This window comes from Magallana gigas, chromosome 8 (assembly GCF_963853765.1).
Source record: "Magallana gigas chromosome 8, xbMagGiga1.1, whole genome shotgun sequence".
In the NCBI taxonomy this organism is placed as follows: Eukaryota; Metazoa; Mollusca; class Bivalvia; order Ostreida; family Ostreidae; genus Magallana; species Magallana gigas.
The window spans coordinates 20,342,149-20,364,000 of NC_088860.1; the positions used below are offsets into that span (position 1 = coordinate 20,342,149).

The following is a 21,852-nucleotide window of genomic DNA, read 5'->3' on the forward strand; positions in this document are numbered from 1 at the left end:
TGTATATAAAGGCCTGATAAGTTAACGTATTTGATAAATGTACATGTAGATAGAAAACTGTGTTGGCTTTTTATTCTAATCTTCAAGTAATCTATACTAATATATATAAAGATTATATATAAAGTTTCGAATACCAATTTTCACCCATTGACCCCTCTTGTTCAACAGTTACCTCTCCCTCTTTTTAAATTCAAATGCATTTGATAGTTCAATTTCACGGGCACCTGACGTTATATATTTTTCTCATAATAAAAATATATACCTTTATATATCTAATACTAGTGTATACAGACGCAGAATTTTTTTTTTAAAACTGCATTGATACAATGCCGAATCTTTTATGTCGTTTCCTGAGTCCTATTGTGGCGTCAAAAATCGATAAGGGCCCTATAGGCTAGTTTTTCTTGTGATGGCAGTCATATATATATTTATTACCTAATAAAAGGAATTTTGCTGTTTTATTACAAATTAAATATTTGAGTCTATTTTGAACTGCCGGTCAATAGACTGCGATCTATTGGACCGGCAACGTATTTCAGAACGCGGGTATGTTAATGTTACATCCTTTCGATATTTCTCAGGGAATGTATATTCCTTTACTTGGACGTTGTTTTTAGTACTTGATGAAACCAAATTCAATGTTATCAAAATGGAGTATCAAATAATCAACAGTTTTAAAGCTTTATATAAATTGTAAACCCCGAAAACTAAAAAAGGAATTAGGTAATAAAACAATTATTTAATGCTTGAACAGTCAATAGACCAGAATTTTTTCCCTTGGTGCAGTGAACAGCTCAGTATGATCTATTGCCCTCGGCCGTTGGCCTCGGGCAATAGATCATACTGAGCTGTTCCCTGCACCTCGGGTAAAATATTCTGGTCTATTGACTGCTCAAGCATTAAATAATTGTATAATATAACACGTCATATATGTGCTCGTGTTCAGTTTCACAATTAAACGAAGTTCAGGCACGTTTCATTGACTTTCCAACATTCTGAAAATCCTAATCCGTGGGGGAGGGGTAGTTTTTCTTTAACTTCAATTTCAAAATTTTTTTTTGTACATAAATTTAAGGAAAATCTTTGCAGCCCCCCCCCCCCCCCCCGCCACACCCCCCCCCCCCCCCCCGATGCATGCTACGTGCCTAAAGTTAGTACATATTTATATCCCTGCTTTTGGCTTGTTCTGAGAAACACAAATCTAAGTCATTAAACAATCTAAGTCATTGAGCAATCTACATCTACATGAATGTCAGTGGCGTCGGAAGCAAAATTGAAAGGGGGGGGGGGGGGGCTTGACTAATCATCAGAAATCTTGACAGGAAGAACAAAAAGTAACCAAAAAAAAAACCCTTATTCCCAAATCATGAAAATCCTAATCCGTTGGAGGAGGTGGGGGGGGGGGGGGGGGGGGCTAGTATACCTTTGGCTCCAATTATCAATATCACTATTAATAATTCAATCTTTTTAAGGTAGATTAAGGAACAGTTTTGTTTGCTGCGAGAAAAAAAGGGGGGGGGGGGGTCTGGACCCTCCCTGATGCTATGTTACTAATGGTTAGATCTCACTTTGCACTTTGCAAATAAAAGGGGGCTAGCCCCCCCCCCCCAGCCCCCCGGTTCCGACGCCTATGCATGCAAGCCATTGAACAAAATCACTAGATTATTGTGTTGAACTTGGATAGAATTTAACTCAAGCCAAACTCATGTGTTCAAAATCATTTAGATGCATTAGGATATGGTTAAAACGCTGTAACATATAGAATATCCGTATGTCTATCCATTTGTTAACATGTGTTTATTTCGTTGCTGTCCGGGGGGGGGGGGGGGGGGGGCTATTTTCGTACTTTATTATATATAAAGTAAATGACTTTCGAGGACTGATGCCCAGACCTCCCGACCCACTTTTCCTTTTCGGCCCACACATACAAATTTATTTCCGTATATTCCAAAATCAAAATTACCTGAAACAAACCTTATTTCAAAAAGAAGTGTTGTTTAGTTTGATTTTGAAGAGACTAATTCACATTGATTAAAGCATACTACATTGTACATGTATATTGCACGTTAACATTTATTGAAGTGACCCCCCCCCCCCTTTTTGTGAAATTTGGTATTTTAAACAAAAACATGATGAATTTGTATGGCTAAAATACGTCTTTTGTGGAGCAAGTCCCAAAACAACGTATCTTGAAGAAGTGGATGGTTGAATTTTAAAGAAAAACCGGTCTAAAAGTGCGTTGATATACTTCGATGAAAGGCTGTTTTCAGTAGAATGTGTAGTAAAAAGCCGCAAAAAATAACAAAACCAAAAAATAAATAAATACTAGTATCTATGTATATATTTTGACTAACGCAAATATTTTCAAAATATATGTAAATAACCAAAGATTTCTTTCCATCTTTTTTTGTGTGAATTATAATTTTAAAATATTTTATCGTAAGAACTGTACTTTTCCATAGACCTACAACAGTGTAGGTCGAAACCATAGGGCCACACCAATATAATTTCTTGTTCGTCGGACCCCATGCGCTCAGCGTATTTAAATAATATTCAACAAATAATATTATTATTAATTTCCAGGGAAATTCTGCCATGTTTTCTGTTCTATTTCCGCTCTATTTTTCGTATGTCAGAAACAGGAAGAAAAAATATAACTGTCCGCAAAAATTTAGTTATGTACCACCTAAAACTTTTGGAAACCAAATATTATTTTGTTATTTAATCGCTCGCTCTTACCCCTTTTCACTGGTCCGACGAAAAAAAAAATAATTGGTGTGGCCTACAACAAATCTTATAAATTAGGGAGGCTGAGTGGTCTACAAAATAAACCATTAGATCTACCGGTACTCAAATTTAAAGATATGATTTGTTTTGAGTTATTAATTATTAAATTCTATTAAGTCAAGAAGAGAAAAATCCATAAATTTTAGCTTTTAAATTTGAGTGTTTTCTATATCTTTATAAAGAGTGCTATTCTTCTAAAGGAGATAAAGACACTCTAAAAGTGGCCACAACCACCCAGCCTTCGTTAAATGCTGTGCTTTTTATCAAAGCTGTTCAGAACACCCCCCTCCCCCACACACAGCCACTAGCTGAATACAGAGGTATAGAATAGGGTACTTTTTATATCCTATAACCAGGCACTATAACCAGGATGTGCGCATGCGTGAACCAATTTTCCATCGGGATCGGTAAACGATTGGGAGGAAATTCGAAAGCTATTTGGAGGAACTTCGAACTGATATATGTGCAATTTAAAAATGCGATTTTTATATGAAAAATATGATCAGAAGTGATAAAAATGTTATGTACATTAGATTTTACACCAAAAAATTAAATAAATAATTGAGAGAACAATCAAAATCAATGTTACAGGAAAACAACAGGCACTTAGCATCGGAAGGGGGGGGGGGTTGGAATGGGGGCAGGGACAGGGGGACGGGACTGCCCCCCTCCAGCACACGTTTTCTTGCAGCAAATATTTTTCTTGAATTAACTTATAAAAAAGTAAATTAACATACAGTTGCACCCCCCAATGTTTTTGGGACCATGTAAAATTTGAAATGAAAGAGAGGAAATAAACTGTGAAATTGAAGTTAAAGGTACACTTAGCCCCCTACCCCCACGGATTAGGATTTTCAATTATTTAAAAAGTATTTTTGAGTTGGGTTTTTTTTTTCAAGGCAAGATTGGATGAGTCTGCCCTCAACCCACTTTGCTACAATGCTAGGTGCCTGAACAAAATATTATGGTTTCATTACATACATGTATGCTAGTATAAAGACTTTATGTAAACCAATATTATCTCGTGCATTGTTCCATTCACCAGGTTCTACAAACGCCTTAGTCCAAAATAAATAAAAAATCCAAGACTAGGAGGGGAAGAAAGAAGAAATCTATTTTCCTTTTCTTTTTTTTACTCAGGAGCTATTTTGTTGGGGGGGGGGGGGTATTAGGGGTGAACAGGTCACTGACCCCTTGAAGATCTACCCATGACCTATCACCAGGGTCTGCATACACATAACCAGGGTCAGTATACCCATCATCATGGTCTCCAGGGTCAGAGTACGTATCACCAGAGTCTGTGTGCCCATCACCAGAGTCTGTACACCCATAACCAGGGCTAGTATACCCATCACCAGGGTCTCCATACCTATCACCAGGGTCAGAGTACGTATCACCAGAGTCTGTGTGCCCATCATCAGAGTCTGTACACCCATAACCAGAGTCAGTATACCCATCACCAGGGTCATCATACCAATCATCAGGGTCAGAGAACGTATCACCAGAGTCTGTGTGCCCTTCACCAGAGTCTGTACACCCATAACCAGGGCCAGTATACCCATCACATGGTCTCCATACCTATCACCAGGGTCAGAGTACGTATCACCAGAGTCTGTGTGCCCTTCACCAGAGTCTGTACACCCATAACCAGGGCCAGTATACCCATCACTAGGGTCTAAATACCTATCACCAGGGTCAGAGTACGTATCACCAGAGTCTGTGTGCCCATCACCAGAGTCTGTACACCCATAACCAGGGTGGGTCAGTATACCCATCACCAGGGTCTCCATACCTATCACCAGGGTCAGAGTACGTATCACCAGAGTCTGTGTGCCCATCACCAGAGTCAGTACACCCATAACCAGGGCCAGTATACCCATCACCAGGGTCTCCATACCTATCACCAGGGTCAGAGAACGTGTCACCGGAGTTTGTGTGCCCATCACCAGGGTCTGGATACCCATAACCAGGGTCAGTATACCCATCACCAGGGTCTAAATACCTATCACCAGGGTCAGAGTACGTATCACCAGAGTCTGTGTGCCCATCACCAGAGTCTGTACACCCATAACCAGGGTCAGTATACCCATCACCAGGGTCTCCATACCTATCACCAGGGTCAGAGTACGTATCACCAGAGTCTGTGTGCCCATCACCAGAGTCTGTACACCCATAACCAGGGCCAGTATACCCATCACCAGGGTCTCCATACCTATCACCAGGGACAGAGTACGTGTCACCAGAGTTTGTGTGTCCATCACCAGGGTCTGTATACCCATAACCAGGGTCAGTATACCCATCACCAGGGTCTCCATACCTATCACCAGGGTCAGAGTACGTATCACCAGAGTCTGTGTGCCCTTCACCAGAGTCTGTACACCCATAACCAGGGCCAGTATATCCATCACCAGGGTCTTCATACCTATCACCAGGGTCAGAGTACGTGTCACCAGAGTTTGTGTGCCAATCACCAGGGTCTGGATACCCATAACCAGGGTCAGTATACCCATCACCAGGGTCTCCATACCTATCACCAGGGTCAAAGTACGTATCACCAGAGTCTGTGTGCCCATCACCAGAGTCTGTACACCCATAACCAGGGTCAGTATACCCATCACCAGGGTCTCCATACCTATCACCAGGGACAGAGTACGTGTCACTAGAGTTTGTGTGTCCATCACCAGGGTCTGTATACCCATAACCAGGGTCAGTATACCCATCACCAGGGTCTCCATACCTATCACCAGGGTCAGAGTACGTATCACCAGAGTCTGTGTGCCCTTCACCAGAGTCTGTACACCCATAACCAGGGCCAGTATATCCATCAACAGGGTCTTCATACCTATCACCAGGGTCAGCGTACGTATCACCAGAGGTATACCCATCACCAGGGTCTCCATACCTATCACCAGGGTCAGAGTACGTATCACCAGAGTCTGTGTGCCCATCACCAGAGTCTGTACACCCATAACCAAGGTCAGTATACCTATCACCAGGGTCTCCATACCTATCACCAGGGTCAGAGTACGTATGACCAGAGTCTGTGTGCCCTTCACCAGAGTCTGTATACCCATTACCAGGGCCAGTATACCCATCACCAGGGTCTTCATACCTATCACCAGGGTCAGCGTACGTATCACCAGAGTCTGTGTGCCCATCACCAGGGTCTGGATACCCATAACAGGGCCAGTTTACCCATCACCAGGGTCTCCATACCTATCACCAGGGTCAGAGTACGTATCACCAGAGTCTGTGTGCCCATCACCAGAGTCTGTACACCCATAACCAGGGCCAGTATACCCATCACCAGGGTCTCCATATCTATCACCAGGGTCAGAGTACATGTCACCAGAGTTTGTGTGCCCATCACCAGGGTCTGTACACCCATAACCAGGGCCAGTATACCCATCACCAGGGTCTCCATACCTATCACCAGGGTCAGAGTACGTATCACCAGAGTCTGTGTGCCCATCACCAGAGTCTGTACACCAATAACCAGGGTCAGTATACCCATCACCAGGGTCTCCATACCTATCACCAGGGTCAGAGTACGTATCACCAGAGTCTGTGTGCCCATCACCAGGGTCAGTACACCCATGACCAGGGTCAGTATACCCATCACCAGGGTCTCCAGGGTCAGAGTACGTATCACCAGAGTCTGTGTGTCTGTCACCAGAGTCTGTACACTCATGACCAGGGTTAGAATACCCATCATCAGGGTCTCCATAGCTATCACCAGGGTCAGTGTACGTATCACCAGAGTCTGTGTGCCCATCAAAAGTGTCAGTATACACATAACCAACAATAAAAAATCCAAGACAAGGAGGGGGAGAGGGTGAAATCTATATTTTTTTTTCTTTTACTCAGGAGCTATTTTGTTTGGGGGGGGGGGTATAAGGGGTGAACATGTCACTGACCCCTTGAAGATCTATCCATGACCTATCACCAGGGTCTGTATACACATTACCAGGGTCAGTTACACATCACCAGGGTCTCCAGGGTCAAAGTACGTATCACCAGAGTCTGTGTGTCAGTCACCAGAGTCTGTACACCCATAACCAGGGTCAGTATACCCATCACCAGGGTCTCCATACGTATCACCAGGGTCAGAGTACGTATGACCAGAGTCTGTGTGCCCATCACCAGAGTCTATACACCCATAACCAGTGTCAGTATACCCATCACCAGGGTCATCATACCAATCACCAGGGTCAGAGTACGTATCACCAGAGTCTGTGTGCCCATCACCAGAGTCTGTACACCCATAACCAGGGCCAGTATGCCCATCACCAGGGTCTAAATACTTATCACCAGGAATAGTTTACGAATCAATAGGGTCTGTGTGCCCATCATTAGGGTCAGTATATCTATCACAACAGTCAGTGCACTTATCATCAGGGTTTGTACATCCATTACTTTGATCAGTAGACTTTCACTAGGATAACTGTACCTATTACCTATCACCAGAGTTAGTTTACCTAACGGCCGTGTCAGTGTACGCATCCGTGGGTCTGAGGGCCCATCTCCAAGGTCAGTATACCTATCACAAGAGTCAGTACATTTATCACCAGTATATCTATCACATTCTCTATCACCAGGGTCAGTATACCTATCGACAGAGTCAGTGTACGTATCACAAGGGTCTGTAGCCAATCACAGGGGTCAGTATGTATCCATACCAGAGTGGGTATACACAAAAGTGTAGATATTATAAGGTCAGCATACGTAACACCAGAATCTCAAAATCTATAACCAGGGTAAGTATAACCATCACCATCAGTATACCTATCACAAGGATCATGAGTGTACGTATCACCAAGGTATGTGTAATCTTCACCAGGATCAGTATACCTATCACCAGGGTCACTCTACTTATCAACAGGGTCAGTATTACCTGACTCAGGTAATGGATATACAAACCCTAATGATAAGTGCACTGACTGTTGTGTTAGGTATACTGACCCTGGTGATGGGCACACAGACCCTATTGATGCGTACACTATCCTGGTGAAAAGTATTAAGACCCTGGTGAAGGGTAAACTGACCTTTGTTATGAATATACAGACCATGATAATGGGCACACAGACCTTAGTACTACGAACACTGACCCTACTAAAAGGTATAATGACCCAGGTGATATGTTTACAGTTCTGGTGATACGTACTCTGACTCTGGTGATAGGCATTATGACCCTGGTGATAGGTATTGAGACCCTGGTGATGGGTATACTGACTTTGGCTACGGATGTACAGACCCTGCTCATGAGCACACACACTCTGGTGATACGTACTCTGACCCTGGTGATAGGTAGTGAGACCCTGGTGATGGGTATGCTGACCCTGGTTATGGGTGTACATACCCTGGTGATGGGTATACTGACCCTGGTTATGGGTGTACATACCCTGGTGATGGGTATACCGACCCTGGTTATTGGCGTACAGACCCTGGTGATGGGCACACAGACTCTGGTGATACGTACTCTGACCCTAGTGATAGGTATGGAGACCCTGGTGATGGGTATACTAACCCTGGTTATGGGTGTACAGACCCTGGTGATGGGCACACAGACTCTGGTGATACGCACGCTGACCCTGGTGATAGGTATGGAGACTCTGGTGATGGGTATACTGACCCTGGTTATGGGTGTACAGACCCTGGTGATGGGCACACAAACTCTGGTGATACGTACTCTGACCCTGGTGATAGGTATGGAGACCCTGATGATGGGTATACCGGCCCTGGTTATGGGTGTACAGACTCTGGTGATGGGCACACAGATTCTGGTGATACGTACTCTGACCCTGGTGATAGGTATTGAGACCTTGGTGATGGGTATACTGACTTTGGCTACGGATGTACAGACCCTGGTGATGAGCACACAGACTCTGGTGATACGTACTCTGACCCTGGTGATAGGTATGGAGACCCTGGTGATGGGTATACTGACCCTGGTTATGGGTGTACATACCCTGGTGATTGGTATACTGACCCTGGTTATGGGACTCTGGTGATACGCACTCTGAACCTGGTGATAGATATGAAGACCCTGGTGATGGGTATACTGACCCTGGTGATGGGTGTACAGACCCCGTTGTTGGGCACACAAACACTAGTGATGGATATAATGACCCTGGTGATAGGTATGGAGACCCTGGTGATGGGTATACTGGCCTTGGTTATGGGTGTACAGACCCTGGTGATAGGCACAGAGACTCTGGTGATACGTACTCTGTCCCTGGTGATAGGTATGGAGACCCTGGTGATGGGTATACTGACCCTGGTTATGGGCGTACAGACCCTGGTGATGGGCACACAGACTCTGGTGATACGTACACTGACCCTGGTGATAGGTATTGAGACCCTGATGATGGGTATACTAACCCTGGTCATGAGTGTACAGACTCTTGTGACTGACACACAGACTCTGGTGATACGTACTTTGAACCTGGTGATAGATATAAAGACCCTGGTGATGGGTATACTGACCCTGGTTATGGGTGTACAGACCCGGGTGATTGGTACACTGACCCTGGTGATGGGTGTACAGACCCCGTTGTTGGGCACACAAACACTAGTGATGGATATAATGACCCTGGTGATAGGTATGGAGACCTTGGTGATGGGTATACTGCCCCTGGTTATGGGTGTACAGAACCTGGTGATAGGCACAGAGACTCTGGTGATACGTACTCTGTCCCTGGTGATAGGTATGGAGACCCTGGTGATGGGTATACTTACCCTGGTTATGGGCGTAAAGACCCTGGTGATGGGCACACAGACTCTGGTGATACGTACACTGACCCTGGTGATAGCTATGGAGACCCTGATGATGGGTATACTAACCCTGGTCATGAGTGTACAGACTCTGGTGACTGACACACAGACTCTGGTGATACGTACATTGACCCTGGAGACCCTGGTGATGGGTAAACGGACCCTGGTCATGGGCGTACAGACCCTGGTGATGGGCACACAGACTCTGGTGATACGTACACTGACCCTGGTGATAGCTATGGAGACCCTGATGATGGGTATACTAACCCTGGTCATGAGTGTACAGACTCTGGTGACTGGCACACAGACTCTGGTGATACGTACATTGACCCTGGAGACCCTGGTGATGGGTATACTGACCCTGGTCATGGGTGTACAGACCCTGGTGATAGGCACACAGACTCTGGTGATACGTACTCTGACCCTGGTGATAGGTATGGAGACCCTGGTGATGGGTATACTGACCCTGGTTATGGGTGTACATACCCTGGTGATGGGTATACTGACCCTGGTTATGGGACTCTGGTGATACGCACTCTGACCCTGGTGATAGATATGAAGACCATTGTGATGGGTATACTGACCCTGGTTATGGGTGTACAGACCCGGGTGATTGGTATACTGACCCTGGTGATGGGTGTACAGACCCCGTTGTTGGGCACACAAACACTAATGATGGATATAATGACCCTGGTGATAGGTATGGAGACCTTGGTGATGGGTATACTGACCCTGGTTATGGGTATACAGACCCTGGTGATAGGCACAGAGACTCTGGTGATACGTACTCTGTCCCTGGTGATAGGTGTGGAGACCCTGGTGATGGGTATACTGACCCTGGTTATGGGCGTACAGACCCTGGTGATGGGCACACAGACTCTGGTGATACGTACACCGACCCTGGTGATAGCTATGGAGACCCTGATGATGGGTATACTAACCCTGGTCATGAGTGTACAGACCCTGGTGATGGGCACACAGACTCTGGTGATACGTACATTGACCCTGGAGACCCTGGTGATGGGTATACTGACCCTGGTCATGAGTGTACAGACCCTGGTGATAGGCACACAGATTCTGGTGAGACGTACTCTGACCCTGGTGATAGGTATGGAGACCCTGGTGATGGGTATACTGACCCTGGTTATGGGTGTACAGACTCTGGTGATGGGCACACAGACCGGCTCTGGTGATACGCACTCTGACCCTGGTGATAGGTATGAAGACCCTGGTGATGGGTATACTGGCCCTGGTTATGGGTGTACAGACCCTGGTGATGGGCACGCTGATTCTGGTGATACGTACTCTGACCCTGGTGATAGGTATGGAGACCCTGGTGATGGGTATACTGGCCCTGATTACGGGTGTACAGACAGTGGTGATGGGCACACAGATTCTGGTGATACGTACTCTGACCCTGGTGATAGGTATGGAGACCCTGGTTATGGGCACACAAACTCTGGTGATACGTACTCTGACCCTGGTGATAGGTATGGAGACCCTGGTGATGGACATACTGGCCCTGATTATGAGTATACAGACTCTGGTGATAGGCACACAGACTCTGGTGATACGTACTCTGACCCTGGTGATAGGTATGGAGACCATGGTGATGGGTATACTGACCCTGGTTATGTGTATACAGACCCTGGTGATAGGTCATGGGTAGATCTACAAGGGGTCAGTGACCTGTTCACCCCAAATCCCCCCCCCAACAAAATAGGTCCTGAGTAAAAAAAAAGGAAAATAGATTTCTCCTTTTTCCCCTCCTAGTCTTGGATTTTTTTATTTATTTTGGACTAAGGCGTTTGTAGAACCTGGTGAAAGGAACAATGCACGAGATAATATTGGTTTACATAAAGTCTTTATACTAGCATACATGTATGTAATGAAACCATGATATTTTGTTCAGGCACCTAGCATCGTAGCAAAGTGGGTTGAGGGCAAACTCATCCAATCTTGCCTTGAAAAAAACCCCAACTCAAAAATACTTTTTAAATAATTGAAAATCCTAATCCGTGGGGGTAGGGGGCTAAGTGTACCTTTAACTTCAATTTCACAGTTTATTTCCTCTCTTTCATTTCAAATTTTACATGGTCCCAAAAACATGGGGGGGGGGTGCAACTGTATGTTAATTTACTTTTTTATATGTAAATTCAAGAAAAATATTTGCTGCGAGAAAACGTGTGCTGGAGGGGGGCAGTCCCGTCCCCCTGTCCCTGCCCCTATTCCAACCCCCCCCCCCCCCCGATGCTAAGTGCCTGTTGTTTTCCTGTAACATTGATTTTGATTGTTCTCTCAATTAGTTATTTAATTTTTTGGTGTAAAATCTAATGTACATAACATTTTTATCACTTCTGATCATATTTTTCATATAAAAATCGCATTTTTAAATTGCACATATATCAGTTCGAAGTTCCTCCAAATAGCTTTCGAATTTCCTCCCAATCGTTTACCGATCCCGATGGAAAGTTGGTTCACGCATGCGCACATCCTGGTTATAGTGCCTGGTTATAGGATATAAAAAGTACCCTATTCTATACCTCGAATACATTCATGCAATATTTGAAACAGACTATAATCTTTGCCAAGGGAGGTCACTCTTCGTTCCTATCGCGATCAAAACATTTACGCGAGTACCGAGTTAGGATTAGGTGCAGTTTCGTGTTCATACTACCAAACGAAGGATCGAATGACCGGAGATTATGGAATTATCATTAGTTTTTTCACTTAGGCTAGATGTGTTAAGGACTTAATAACTTATGGCTTGAAGTGTTGATTTTTTTGCTCTTTTTTTCGGATGGAAAACTCGATATTCATTCTCTTCTGGACTTGGAAAAACTTCGACTGAATTTGGATATTGTCAACTCCGGCTTTAGGGATTTAGTGTGGAAATGGCGTCTGCTAAAGTTTCCAAAGTGCGAATGCGAAATTCTTCCTCTAAAAAGGATCTGACAGAAAGTGACGGGAAATCTTCCCCTAATATAAACAATTTTGAACTTCTCAGCACAGTTGGTAAGTTGGACTTATCGCATCAGCAACGGGCCATGTTTGTGATGTTGTAGGGGGTGGATCTAAGAATTTCCAAAAAATTCGAAAATTGATTTTTAGTATATATATATATATATATATTAGGTTTAAGGTGTGCTTTAAAAGATATATAGATATATATTTTCTGATTTTATTATTATGCTTAAATTGAGTTGTGACAGGTTTTCCTTTTTCCTTGTTAAACATGATCCCATATAGTTTTAAAAAATCTGTTCTATTAATTTTCTTTAAAACAGGGAAAATTCACACTTTACATATATTATACTGAAGAATTATCCCTCCTATTTTCCATAGTATACACTTATTTTTACAAAGGGTTCAAAAACATGATTTGATTTGAGAGAGAGAGAGAGAGAGAGAGAGAGAGAGAGAGAGAGAGAGAGAGAGAGAGAGAGAGAGAGTATACATGCATTCAAGGTACCTCATTGATACAAAAAATGTTACTGAAAGTAAACAAAAAACAAAATCAAGTTCAGAAAATATGATGATTTCCACCTCTAATTATTGATTTAAAACTGTATTTAATTATCAAGCTCCAGCATGCTTAAAGCATCTATTAATTAGGATTCAACTGTGTCAGCTGGTGGTAACTTTCTATTTTACGCACACTCATACTGATTATGCAATTAAAAATATCTCTGTCAATACTTGTTTACACCTCTTTCCTATTGTGACTGTTTTCATGGGTTTAAAATGTTTTTCTTTCTTTTTAAGCCCTCCCCCCCCTCCTGTGCTTTTAATTAATTAATGATAGACCACTTAGACCTAGGAAAAGTCTAGACATGATCAGATCAGAAAGTTCATTCTTTGCACTTTATACATGCATTGCTTAAAGAAATATTTACTTATCAAAAGCCATAATATTTTGGTTTAGAACATATGCATACATGATGAACTTTTTAAGAAAGTAATGTGCTTTAATTGAACCTCTTAGTTTTCCCCTCACCAAGACCAAAGATTCAAGAGTAAAAATGTATCAGACTCTCTCTCTCTCTCTCTCTCTCTCTCTCTCTCTCTCTCTCTCTCTCTCTCTCTGAGGTCAGATATGAAGGATGAAGGATACTAAATCACTGGTAGTTTACAAAATCTCATTCATCATGTTCAGATTTCAAATGACCGTTTAATGAATGTTTTTGATTAGTCGATATTATGAGAGTTCAATTAAAGCATTATACAAACAAATGTAATACATTGAATGTATAATTTGCTTTTTCAAACTTATGAATCAGTAATATTATTGACACAGTAGTTTAAAAAAAAACCCAGCAAAACTATCGTATGTTCTTGCACACTGATCACGACACTCTATTCTATGAAAAAAGGTTGGCAAGAATGCCATAGCTTTGGGACACCATAGTTAAGAGAATGTATGTTACCCACATGACAGTTTGGTGATCAATGCTGAGTTAAAGACCAGAGATATATGTATTTTTTTTTACGGCAGTACAGCTACCCTCTGTATAATAGAAAACAATGTTTTAGAGGTTTGTTTGACCGACGTCCTTTGTTCGGAAGTATAGGCAGTGTTGGTAACAATGAAGCATATTTAAATAATGACGTGCAGTAGTAAGAGATATTTAAATATATCTATGAAGGTCTGAATAATTGTTTGTTTAAAATTCTCACCAGTTCAATAGTATTTAAACACTTTTAAAAATAAGAAATGAAACCAAAAGAAACAAGAATTTTCTGGCTCTTACATACAATGCCTCCGTTATTTAATGCTCTCAAAAATGAATTTTATACCTTGTATAATTTTATAGTCATATTATTTTGTACAGTACTCTACATCATGCAGATATCTAAGTTACAATGTGCACAGTATATATATATATATATATATATATATATATATATATATATATATATAGCAATATTGGCATGACATTTTTTTAAGAATCAGTTTCTCTTTAGTTTACAATACAATAAGTAAGGTATATATCTATAAAAAAAACACCACTTTTTGATTTTTAAAGACTTATTAAAATCTACCTCTTTACTTAATAACTTTTAATTGAGCCCCTGGGGGGACACAGGACAGTGTACCTGTACTAAAAGAATTAAAGGATTTAAACGAAAATATTGCAGTTGCATGGCTCTTTTGCAATACGTGTGCAGTTATACTTTGACAAAGGTCAGGGCCAAAGTGTTTCCTACCCGAAAACACTTTGCAATATGCATTTTGCGTCAGTTAAATCCTGCATGTCGTTTGTCAGAAACCAATGCTTTACTTGCCAGAGTATTTTATTATGGTAATTCCCAGACTGATATAAGTCCAGTTGTAGAGGCCATGATTCTTAAGCTATATATTTTTTGACTCTTCAATACCTTGACATGTGTCCAATAATTTTCAAAGCCAGATACATCAAAAAGATCGAAATGTAGAAGTAATAAATAAGAATAATTATAGACTTTTATTGATCAAAAGATCAGGTTGGCATGAGCTATAATGTTCCTATTCCTGTTATCTGTGAGATTTATTTGAAAGAGGGCACCATAAAAATACGATTAGTCGGTTATATTCTTGCGATAGATTATAAATCGGCTCCTGTATATTTGTAAATATTTAATTGTTTGGTATCAAAAAGTGCTTGAGAGATATACCCCCCCCCCCAAGTTAGATGATAATAATAGATGGGTATGAAGATGGAGTCTGAAAAATCGCTATCGAGGAGATTAAAGCAATAACATAGAGCCAACACACATACGTACACACAGAGGTGAGCTGGTTTTTGCAGATGAGTATGAGTCATTCTGTTGCAGCTAGGGGTCACTACCAGAGGTAGTGCCTGCACCCCTTAACTCCGCACATTGGGCTAATTTTAGTCGTGTTTTGCCGAGCTAACGAGACACCGAACTCATCTCGCTGACGTTTGGCTTCCATTTATAACTCTGGTTTTTCGTAATCTGTCCGAGCTTATCATAAGCAGCAGACGAAGCAAAGGTCAGATAGATATTAACAGGTCACACCCCCCCTGCACTCTTGGCAGATTTCAAGGTTTTTTTTCATTTAAAATATCATGCATTGACCATCTTAGACATTTCAGCAATAAATGGGGAAAATTGGAGTGGATAAGACTTAGGAACTTTCAATTAGTACTTTCGATCTAATTTTGGCTGAAAAAAAGTGCGTACTTTACAGTAATTTACTTCATTGCTCTAAATATTTATTGTATAAGTCTTGACAAAATATTATTCATTCTACAAAAAATAAAAGTACATATTATAGAAGTATTATAAATAGCCCACATTTGATTTTGATATATATTTTAGATATGCAGCAAATTTTGCCATTCATAAAAGCAACAGATTTAGATTACAAATCATTAGAAGTACATTTGTAATATACAATGATAACTGCAGCTCAGGGATTAGCTACCATATGAAGCTTATAATTGGGAAAGGATTGGCTATAGTGTATAATGCTTAATGTATGTTCAGTGTCAGACAACTGTTATATATTTAAAGACTTTAGTTTTTACTTACACCTGGGAACAGGGTTAAAATGGCATGTTTGAACATAAACAAGTTTATATATAACCATGAAATGTAGGAATTTGTTAAAGAAATACCTACTTCAATGAGTCTACAGGATCTGCATATAGCTACATGACAAAGACACTGTTATTAAATTTCAGTTTTAAAATTCCAAGAGGGATATTGGGCATTGATGAGGATGGTCAATATTGCTTGGGTGGAGAGTCAATGGGTGGCTCCTAAAAGGCAAATGAAATCAGAATGCGGTGGTATTCTTTAGACTGAGCATATTACGTCACTGCCAGTCTTTTTCATTCTGTAATTTTCAAAAACGATGATGCATTAAATTGAGCAATATAAATAATTGCATGTATATATGAGAAATTTATTTGAATGAATTCTTAATTCCCCAGTTGACGTTTCTATCACTTTTTTTACTTTTCAAACTCCAGGAATGATTTAAGGATTTTTAATAGGACTGCCATGTGGATTACGAATAAATTGTACCCAATCCAAGCATTAAATGGGAGCTCATAATTCATAAACAGGTTTAATTTGGTCTCTTATTCCCAGTGGTTAAACATTTCATAATCTTGTTTCACACCTTTTTGAATTTGAGACACCTTAGAAATTCTTTAGTTATACAGCAAAGACGGAATGAACTCGGGAGTCTAAACTTGCTTTAGTTACGGTATATATACATGTAGGTCACAACACGCAATTACAGTAATTACATGGTTCACTTGATTAAAAACTTTAGATAATTCTTCCAAGTTTTTAATACTCGGGTAACTAAATATTTTGACGATCCATATACAACTGAATTGGCTTTCATGGCATTCCAGTACCAAAAGCTGTACTTATATTTTATGACAACGTAAATTTATTATGACATGAAGCTACATTAATTGTTTCACACCATTACGACCCAGAGCGTGTAATAAAAGAATATATACATCTTATGACATGACGTCATTGCTTCCCCAAAACCTTCTCTCTGCACCCATCTGACAGGGGTTAAGCATATACGTTTGAATACACATTCAGATTTCTTTCAACATAGACAGATGGTATTTATTATTTTGTATTTATGAGCAATCTATTTCGGTGAACAAAGAATGCACCTAATGAGAGAAATGGTCACACAAATGAAGCAAGCAATATTTGAACACATTAGTCTCACACAGCTAGAATACCAAGAAGTCTGATCCATTATAGTTTTTTTAAATATATATATACATATACATATATATATAATAACACATACTTTTCATACTTTCAGATGATTCTGTAGGAATTATATAAGCTATTGTTTGGTTCCTTAGTACATATAGTACACAATGACATTTAACGATACAATATGTTTATTCACCAATCAAGGGCCCTCGGGGGGCATATGCATTTAAACAATAAAACAACATTATTATAACAAATAATGGATGAAATATATAAATATTGTACTGTTAAGTAAGGATAGTAAGTTACAATGGGAGGTACATTTGATATAACACACATCAAGTTGTCATACACATATGCAAGGGTATACATTTATTTGCAAGTCCACAATCCCTCAAAGCAATGTGTTACACTATGTCAGAACAATAGAGAGATGAGTTGTTATAAAGTTTATAGGTCATTTGTTTGGGTGAGGGGTTGGGGGGGGGGGGGGTCAGGCATCACTAGAGACTTGTATCAGGATCAGGATCACTAATTCATATGATAATCATTGTTATCTCAGAGAGAGAGAGAGAGAGAGAGAGCATAAACAGTCAAGATATATATGATTAAGATAAAATTAAATATTGTAAAAGCCCAAATTATGGGCTTGCAATTAAATTACCGGTAACCTATTGATTTTGAATTTCATTATAAATTTTGCTTGTACAAGTAGATCTTGTCAACTTTTCAAGTAACGTTCTCTTATCCTTGTATAAATCCCCCCCCCCCCCCCCCCCCCCCCCCCCGCCCCAAAAAAATAAAAATTGGTGGATGCTATTTTATGAATTGTTAATTTTACATTTTAACGGCTTGACAGTGAAGGCTATATAATTAAATTGGATTTTTGCATACCCGGGGTAGATTCATGATGTTTTGCCCATGAAAACAAGACGTAAATAAATCTAAAATTTGATAGTGATGATCGAGAGGCATCCGGGATCACTAGTACAAGTTTAAGACTATATATTGTTGTTGAGATAACAGGTTTATAACTAATCGTAAACAATATTTTTTTGAGACAAAGTTACAGTCTGTGACCAATTTTGCTGATGTTGTCTCTGAGGTTGTTGTCAAAACTTGTTTGGGTTTAAATACAGTTGCAGTATGAAACGTCTATTTAACGATCTATTTAACAATCGATCCAGTAAGCTATATCTTGGTAACAAAACCCCTAAACTCATTTAATCCGTTATTAATGGTTTAGAATGAGGCGTCTTCAATTTCTATTCAAAGCCTATCCTCCCCCGTGATATAAATACGTATAATATCGCAGTACATTATTTGAGAGTAAAATGAATCTCTGTTGACTTATTTTTTTTTTCATAGAGTGCTTTGTCATGATATAGGTATGGCTCTGTATTTCAGTCCCTAATGACGTCACCGAGAAGCCTTTTTAAAATTTTTCAAAAAACGCCCTGAGGATCTTGTGTGAATACTTCTATTGACCCTGAACGCCGCTGTTAGTGTAAGCGTATGTAGAAATCAGGAAATCATTTCTATACACAGATACCCACAAAGAACAATTTGTTTAAAATAAAAAAATGTATATTCACACAGAGAGAAAAGGCATAAATACTTCATTCAACATCTTCTATATCTGCACTTAAGAGAGGAAAGATAGCACAGGGCAGCTTGTTGATAAACCTATTGATATACTATAGATTTTTTTTCTTCAAATTATTTTTGGAGCATTAAAATTTATAGCTGGATATTGGCATTTTTTTCTTTCTTGTATTGGCCCTGATTGTGAGTTGTCAAGTTTAATCCTCGTTTAATTGATATCTTCGTGTCCAATTTCTGGTTGCTATCAGCTATTAAGTTGTCAATAGATTGTTGTTTTTTGGATAGGAAAGGCAATATTAATGATATGCCATGATTCAATTTAATGTCCCTGTGAAGTATTCATTACTTTTAATGACTGGAAACTGTGGGCCACAAAGTTGTTTTTTCTTCTTTAGTTCAGCTCTCTGCTGGCTATACATTTTTTTTTCTTCTTTTTTTCCAGTAACCTTGAAAATAAAACACAGGCCTAGTTCATATAAATGTCTGCACCAAAACGCATATTGATTGCAGTTTTGTGGTTTTAGAGTTCTGAAAGTATATCCTTGCAGGATTGGTTACAACATTAGGTTCTTTGACCATTTTCAACTGCCAACTTGTGGAGGAAATAACAAATGCCAAAGTCTAAAAGCACAGAGAAAACCCAGTTGACACTGGATTGTAGTTATCATCCTTTTCCCCACATTGTGAAATGATCTTTGTATTTGTTTGGGGACAATAAATGGTATTCAATTTGACTTGAATGTTGCAGTACCATTTAGTACATTTAAACTGTGGCATTTGAAAGCTGTGCTTCTAGAACTCAAAGTCAAGGAGAAATTATATCATATGTTGCACACATTGGAAAAAGAGAATTTCAAAATCATTCTATTCATGGAGTTCAATTATATTCTTGGGTTTCCATTTTTGGGCTATCTGAATCACAAAGAATATTGCCATTGATCTTGTCTGTTGCCAAGTGTCATCTGTTAACAATTTTACAATTTAAGCTTCTGCCTGAAAGCTGTAAGGCCAGTTGGTACCTTATTTAATGTGAAGCATCTATAGGACAAGAGAAATATTAATAAAGACAGTTTATTATCTTAGTTTGAATAGTTTCCTTTGGGCTCAATGGGTTGGGCCAAGACTGCAGTAAATTGCCAATTTCATTGAGGATGTAAATCTAAGCAAATTCATCAATGGAACCTACAAAAATTTTATCTCTTACACAGAGTGCTTGCAAAAGTTTTGAAAATTGAGCCACCTACCATGAATTCTAATGATTTCAAGATAAATTAGTTAAATGTTCTTGGAAAAAACAAGATGATAAAATGAATTGTCATTGGATTCCAACAGACTGCATTCAGGCTTCCTTGATTGTCCCTTAATTCTTCTCTTATGATACCACCATTACTGTCCCTATTAATCAAGTAATCAATTAAGCACAGTGTTTCCATGGTGAAAAGATTTAGGGCATAACCAAACTGAGCTGTATGTCACAATCAGTTTTTTCTTGGCATATATTTATATATATATATATATAACAATGCTTAAGCTCTTATGACCCATTGTTAGATTAAATAGGACTTTCATCTGCTGTTTTCGATAATGACCATTTTTTCCCCTGTTTGTCATGATTCCTAATTAAACACAAGGAATTAATATATGTGTAAGATCGAGGGAAGCACTACTCACAAGTTTAAAATCTAGCTTTTATTTTTGAGACAGATATAAACTAAATAATAAATATTTAGTATTCCCGATTTTATATTGTCGCATTTTGATTCAAAACGATTGAATTGTTGAATTACGCACTCACATATAATAAGGAATTTATAGTATTGCTGGTGTGCATATAGGCATTGTCTGTACCAATTCAATCTGGCATCACTTCCTGAAGTATTAATTTTCATCAAACTTGTGTTGAGACCATTTTCTATGACAGTTTGCATCAATATATCATTGACTTCTACCTTAGAATATAGTGTCACAATGAAATGTAGTCACATGCATAGTGCATTATCAGGACTTTGATTTTTCTGACAATGACACTGGAATCCTTTAGTTTAGCCATCTCCCTTAGTTTTCTGGGGAAGCTGATGATGCTTATAGCTGCGGAAGTCAAGAAACTATAGAGGTTCAGTGCTTCCAAAACAAGTCAGGTGTCAAAGCAAGTCAACTTTCTTATCAACAGGGGTTATTTTTATATATTCGTCTATTTTGCCAGCACATCGGTTCATGCCACAAAGACAGGGATTCCTGCTGATTCATGAAGCAATCCATTAATTTTCTGAGAGTGTATCAGTCATATATTCTACCGTACTATGCAAGCTGCAGGCATAATGTTGTTTGTACACATTTCATTTGATAGTTTTTTTTTCTTCTCCTAAGTGCTACATGCTTGAGTTGGTGTAATTGCTCATTCCTTTTAGAATTACATGTCATCCATGTTTCTGGACAATAAATGTGCAAAACCTGCAGATTTTGCAACTATCAGTGCTTTGACTTTGGTGTACCTATAATTTTAAATTATCTACATACTTTTGTAAGTTGTGTTACATGTTGCTAAATTGTTGTACATGTATTAGCTATTAACAACAGTAATGACTATGTTGTCAGTGTGATAATTGAAATCAGTAAGCTGATTTTAATTTGTCTTTGTACTCCATTGTCAATATAGAACTCAGTGTGGTCTTCTGAGATATCAGGAGTTTTCATATGATGTGTGGATCCAGAAATTTTTCCGATGGGGTTTCAAGGGATATTTGAGTTTGTTGGGGTGGGGGTGGAGGGTCCGAAACATATTTTTTTGGAAAATTTTACGAAATTTTTGAAAGGGGGGGGAGGGTGGGGGGGGTTCCCTAAGGCCTAGATCTGCATGATGTACATAATGCAAACAAGTTCTTAAAGATAACTAAAAAATATTGGCTATATTTAGATACTTTATTTTTGTATTGGAATTAATGCAGGATGGATGGGATAATTGCTGATAGTTTAAAAAATAAC

General features: G+C 39.7%; 1 protein-coding gene across 1 annotated transcript in view; it reads left to right on the plus strand.

Moving 5' to 3' along the window:
• Positions 1–12,172: 12,172 nt before the first annotated feature.
• LOC105346669 (cAMP-dependent protein kinase catalytic subunit PRKX) overlaps positions 12,173–21,852 on the plus strand; it is a 28,864-nt gene continuing 19,184 nt past the window's right edge. Inside the window, exon 1 of the mRNA XM_034472467.2 lies at positions 12,173–12,576. Coding sequence (XP_034328358.2) covers positions 12,456–12,576 — 121 coding nt within the window. The 5' untranslated portion in view covers positions 12,173–12,455. The remainder of the gene's footprint in view (positions 12,577–21,852) is intronic.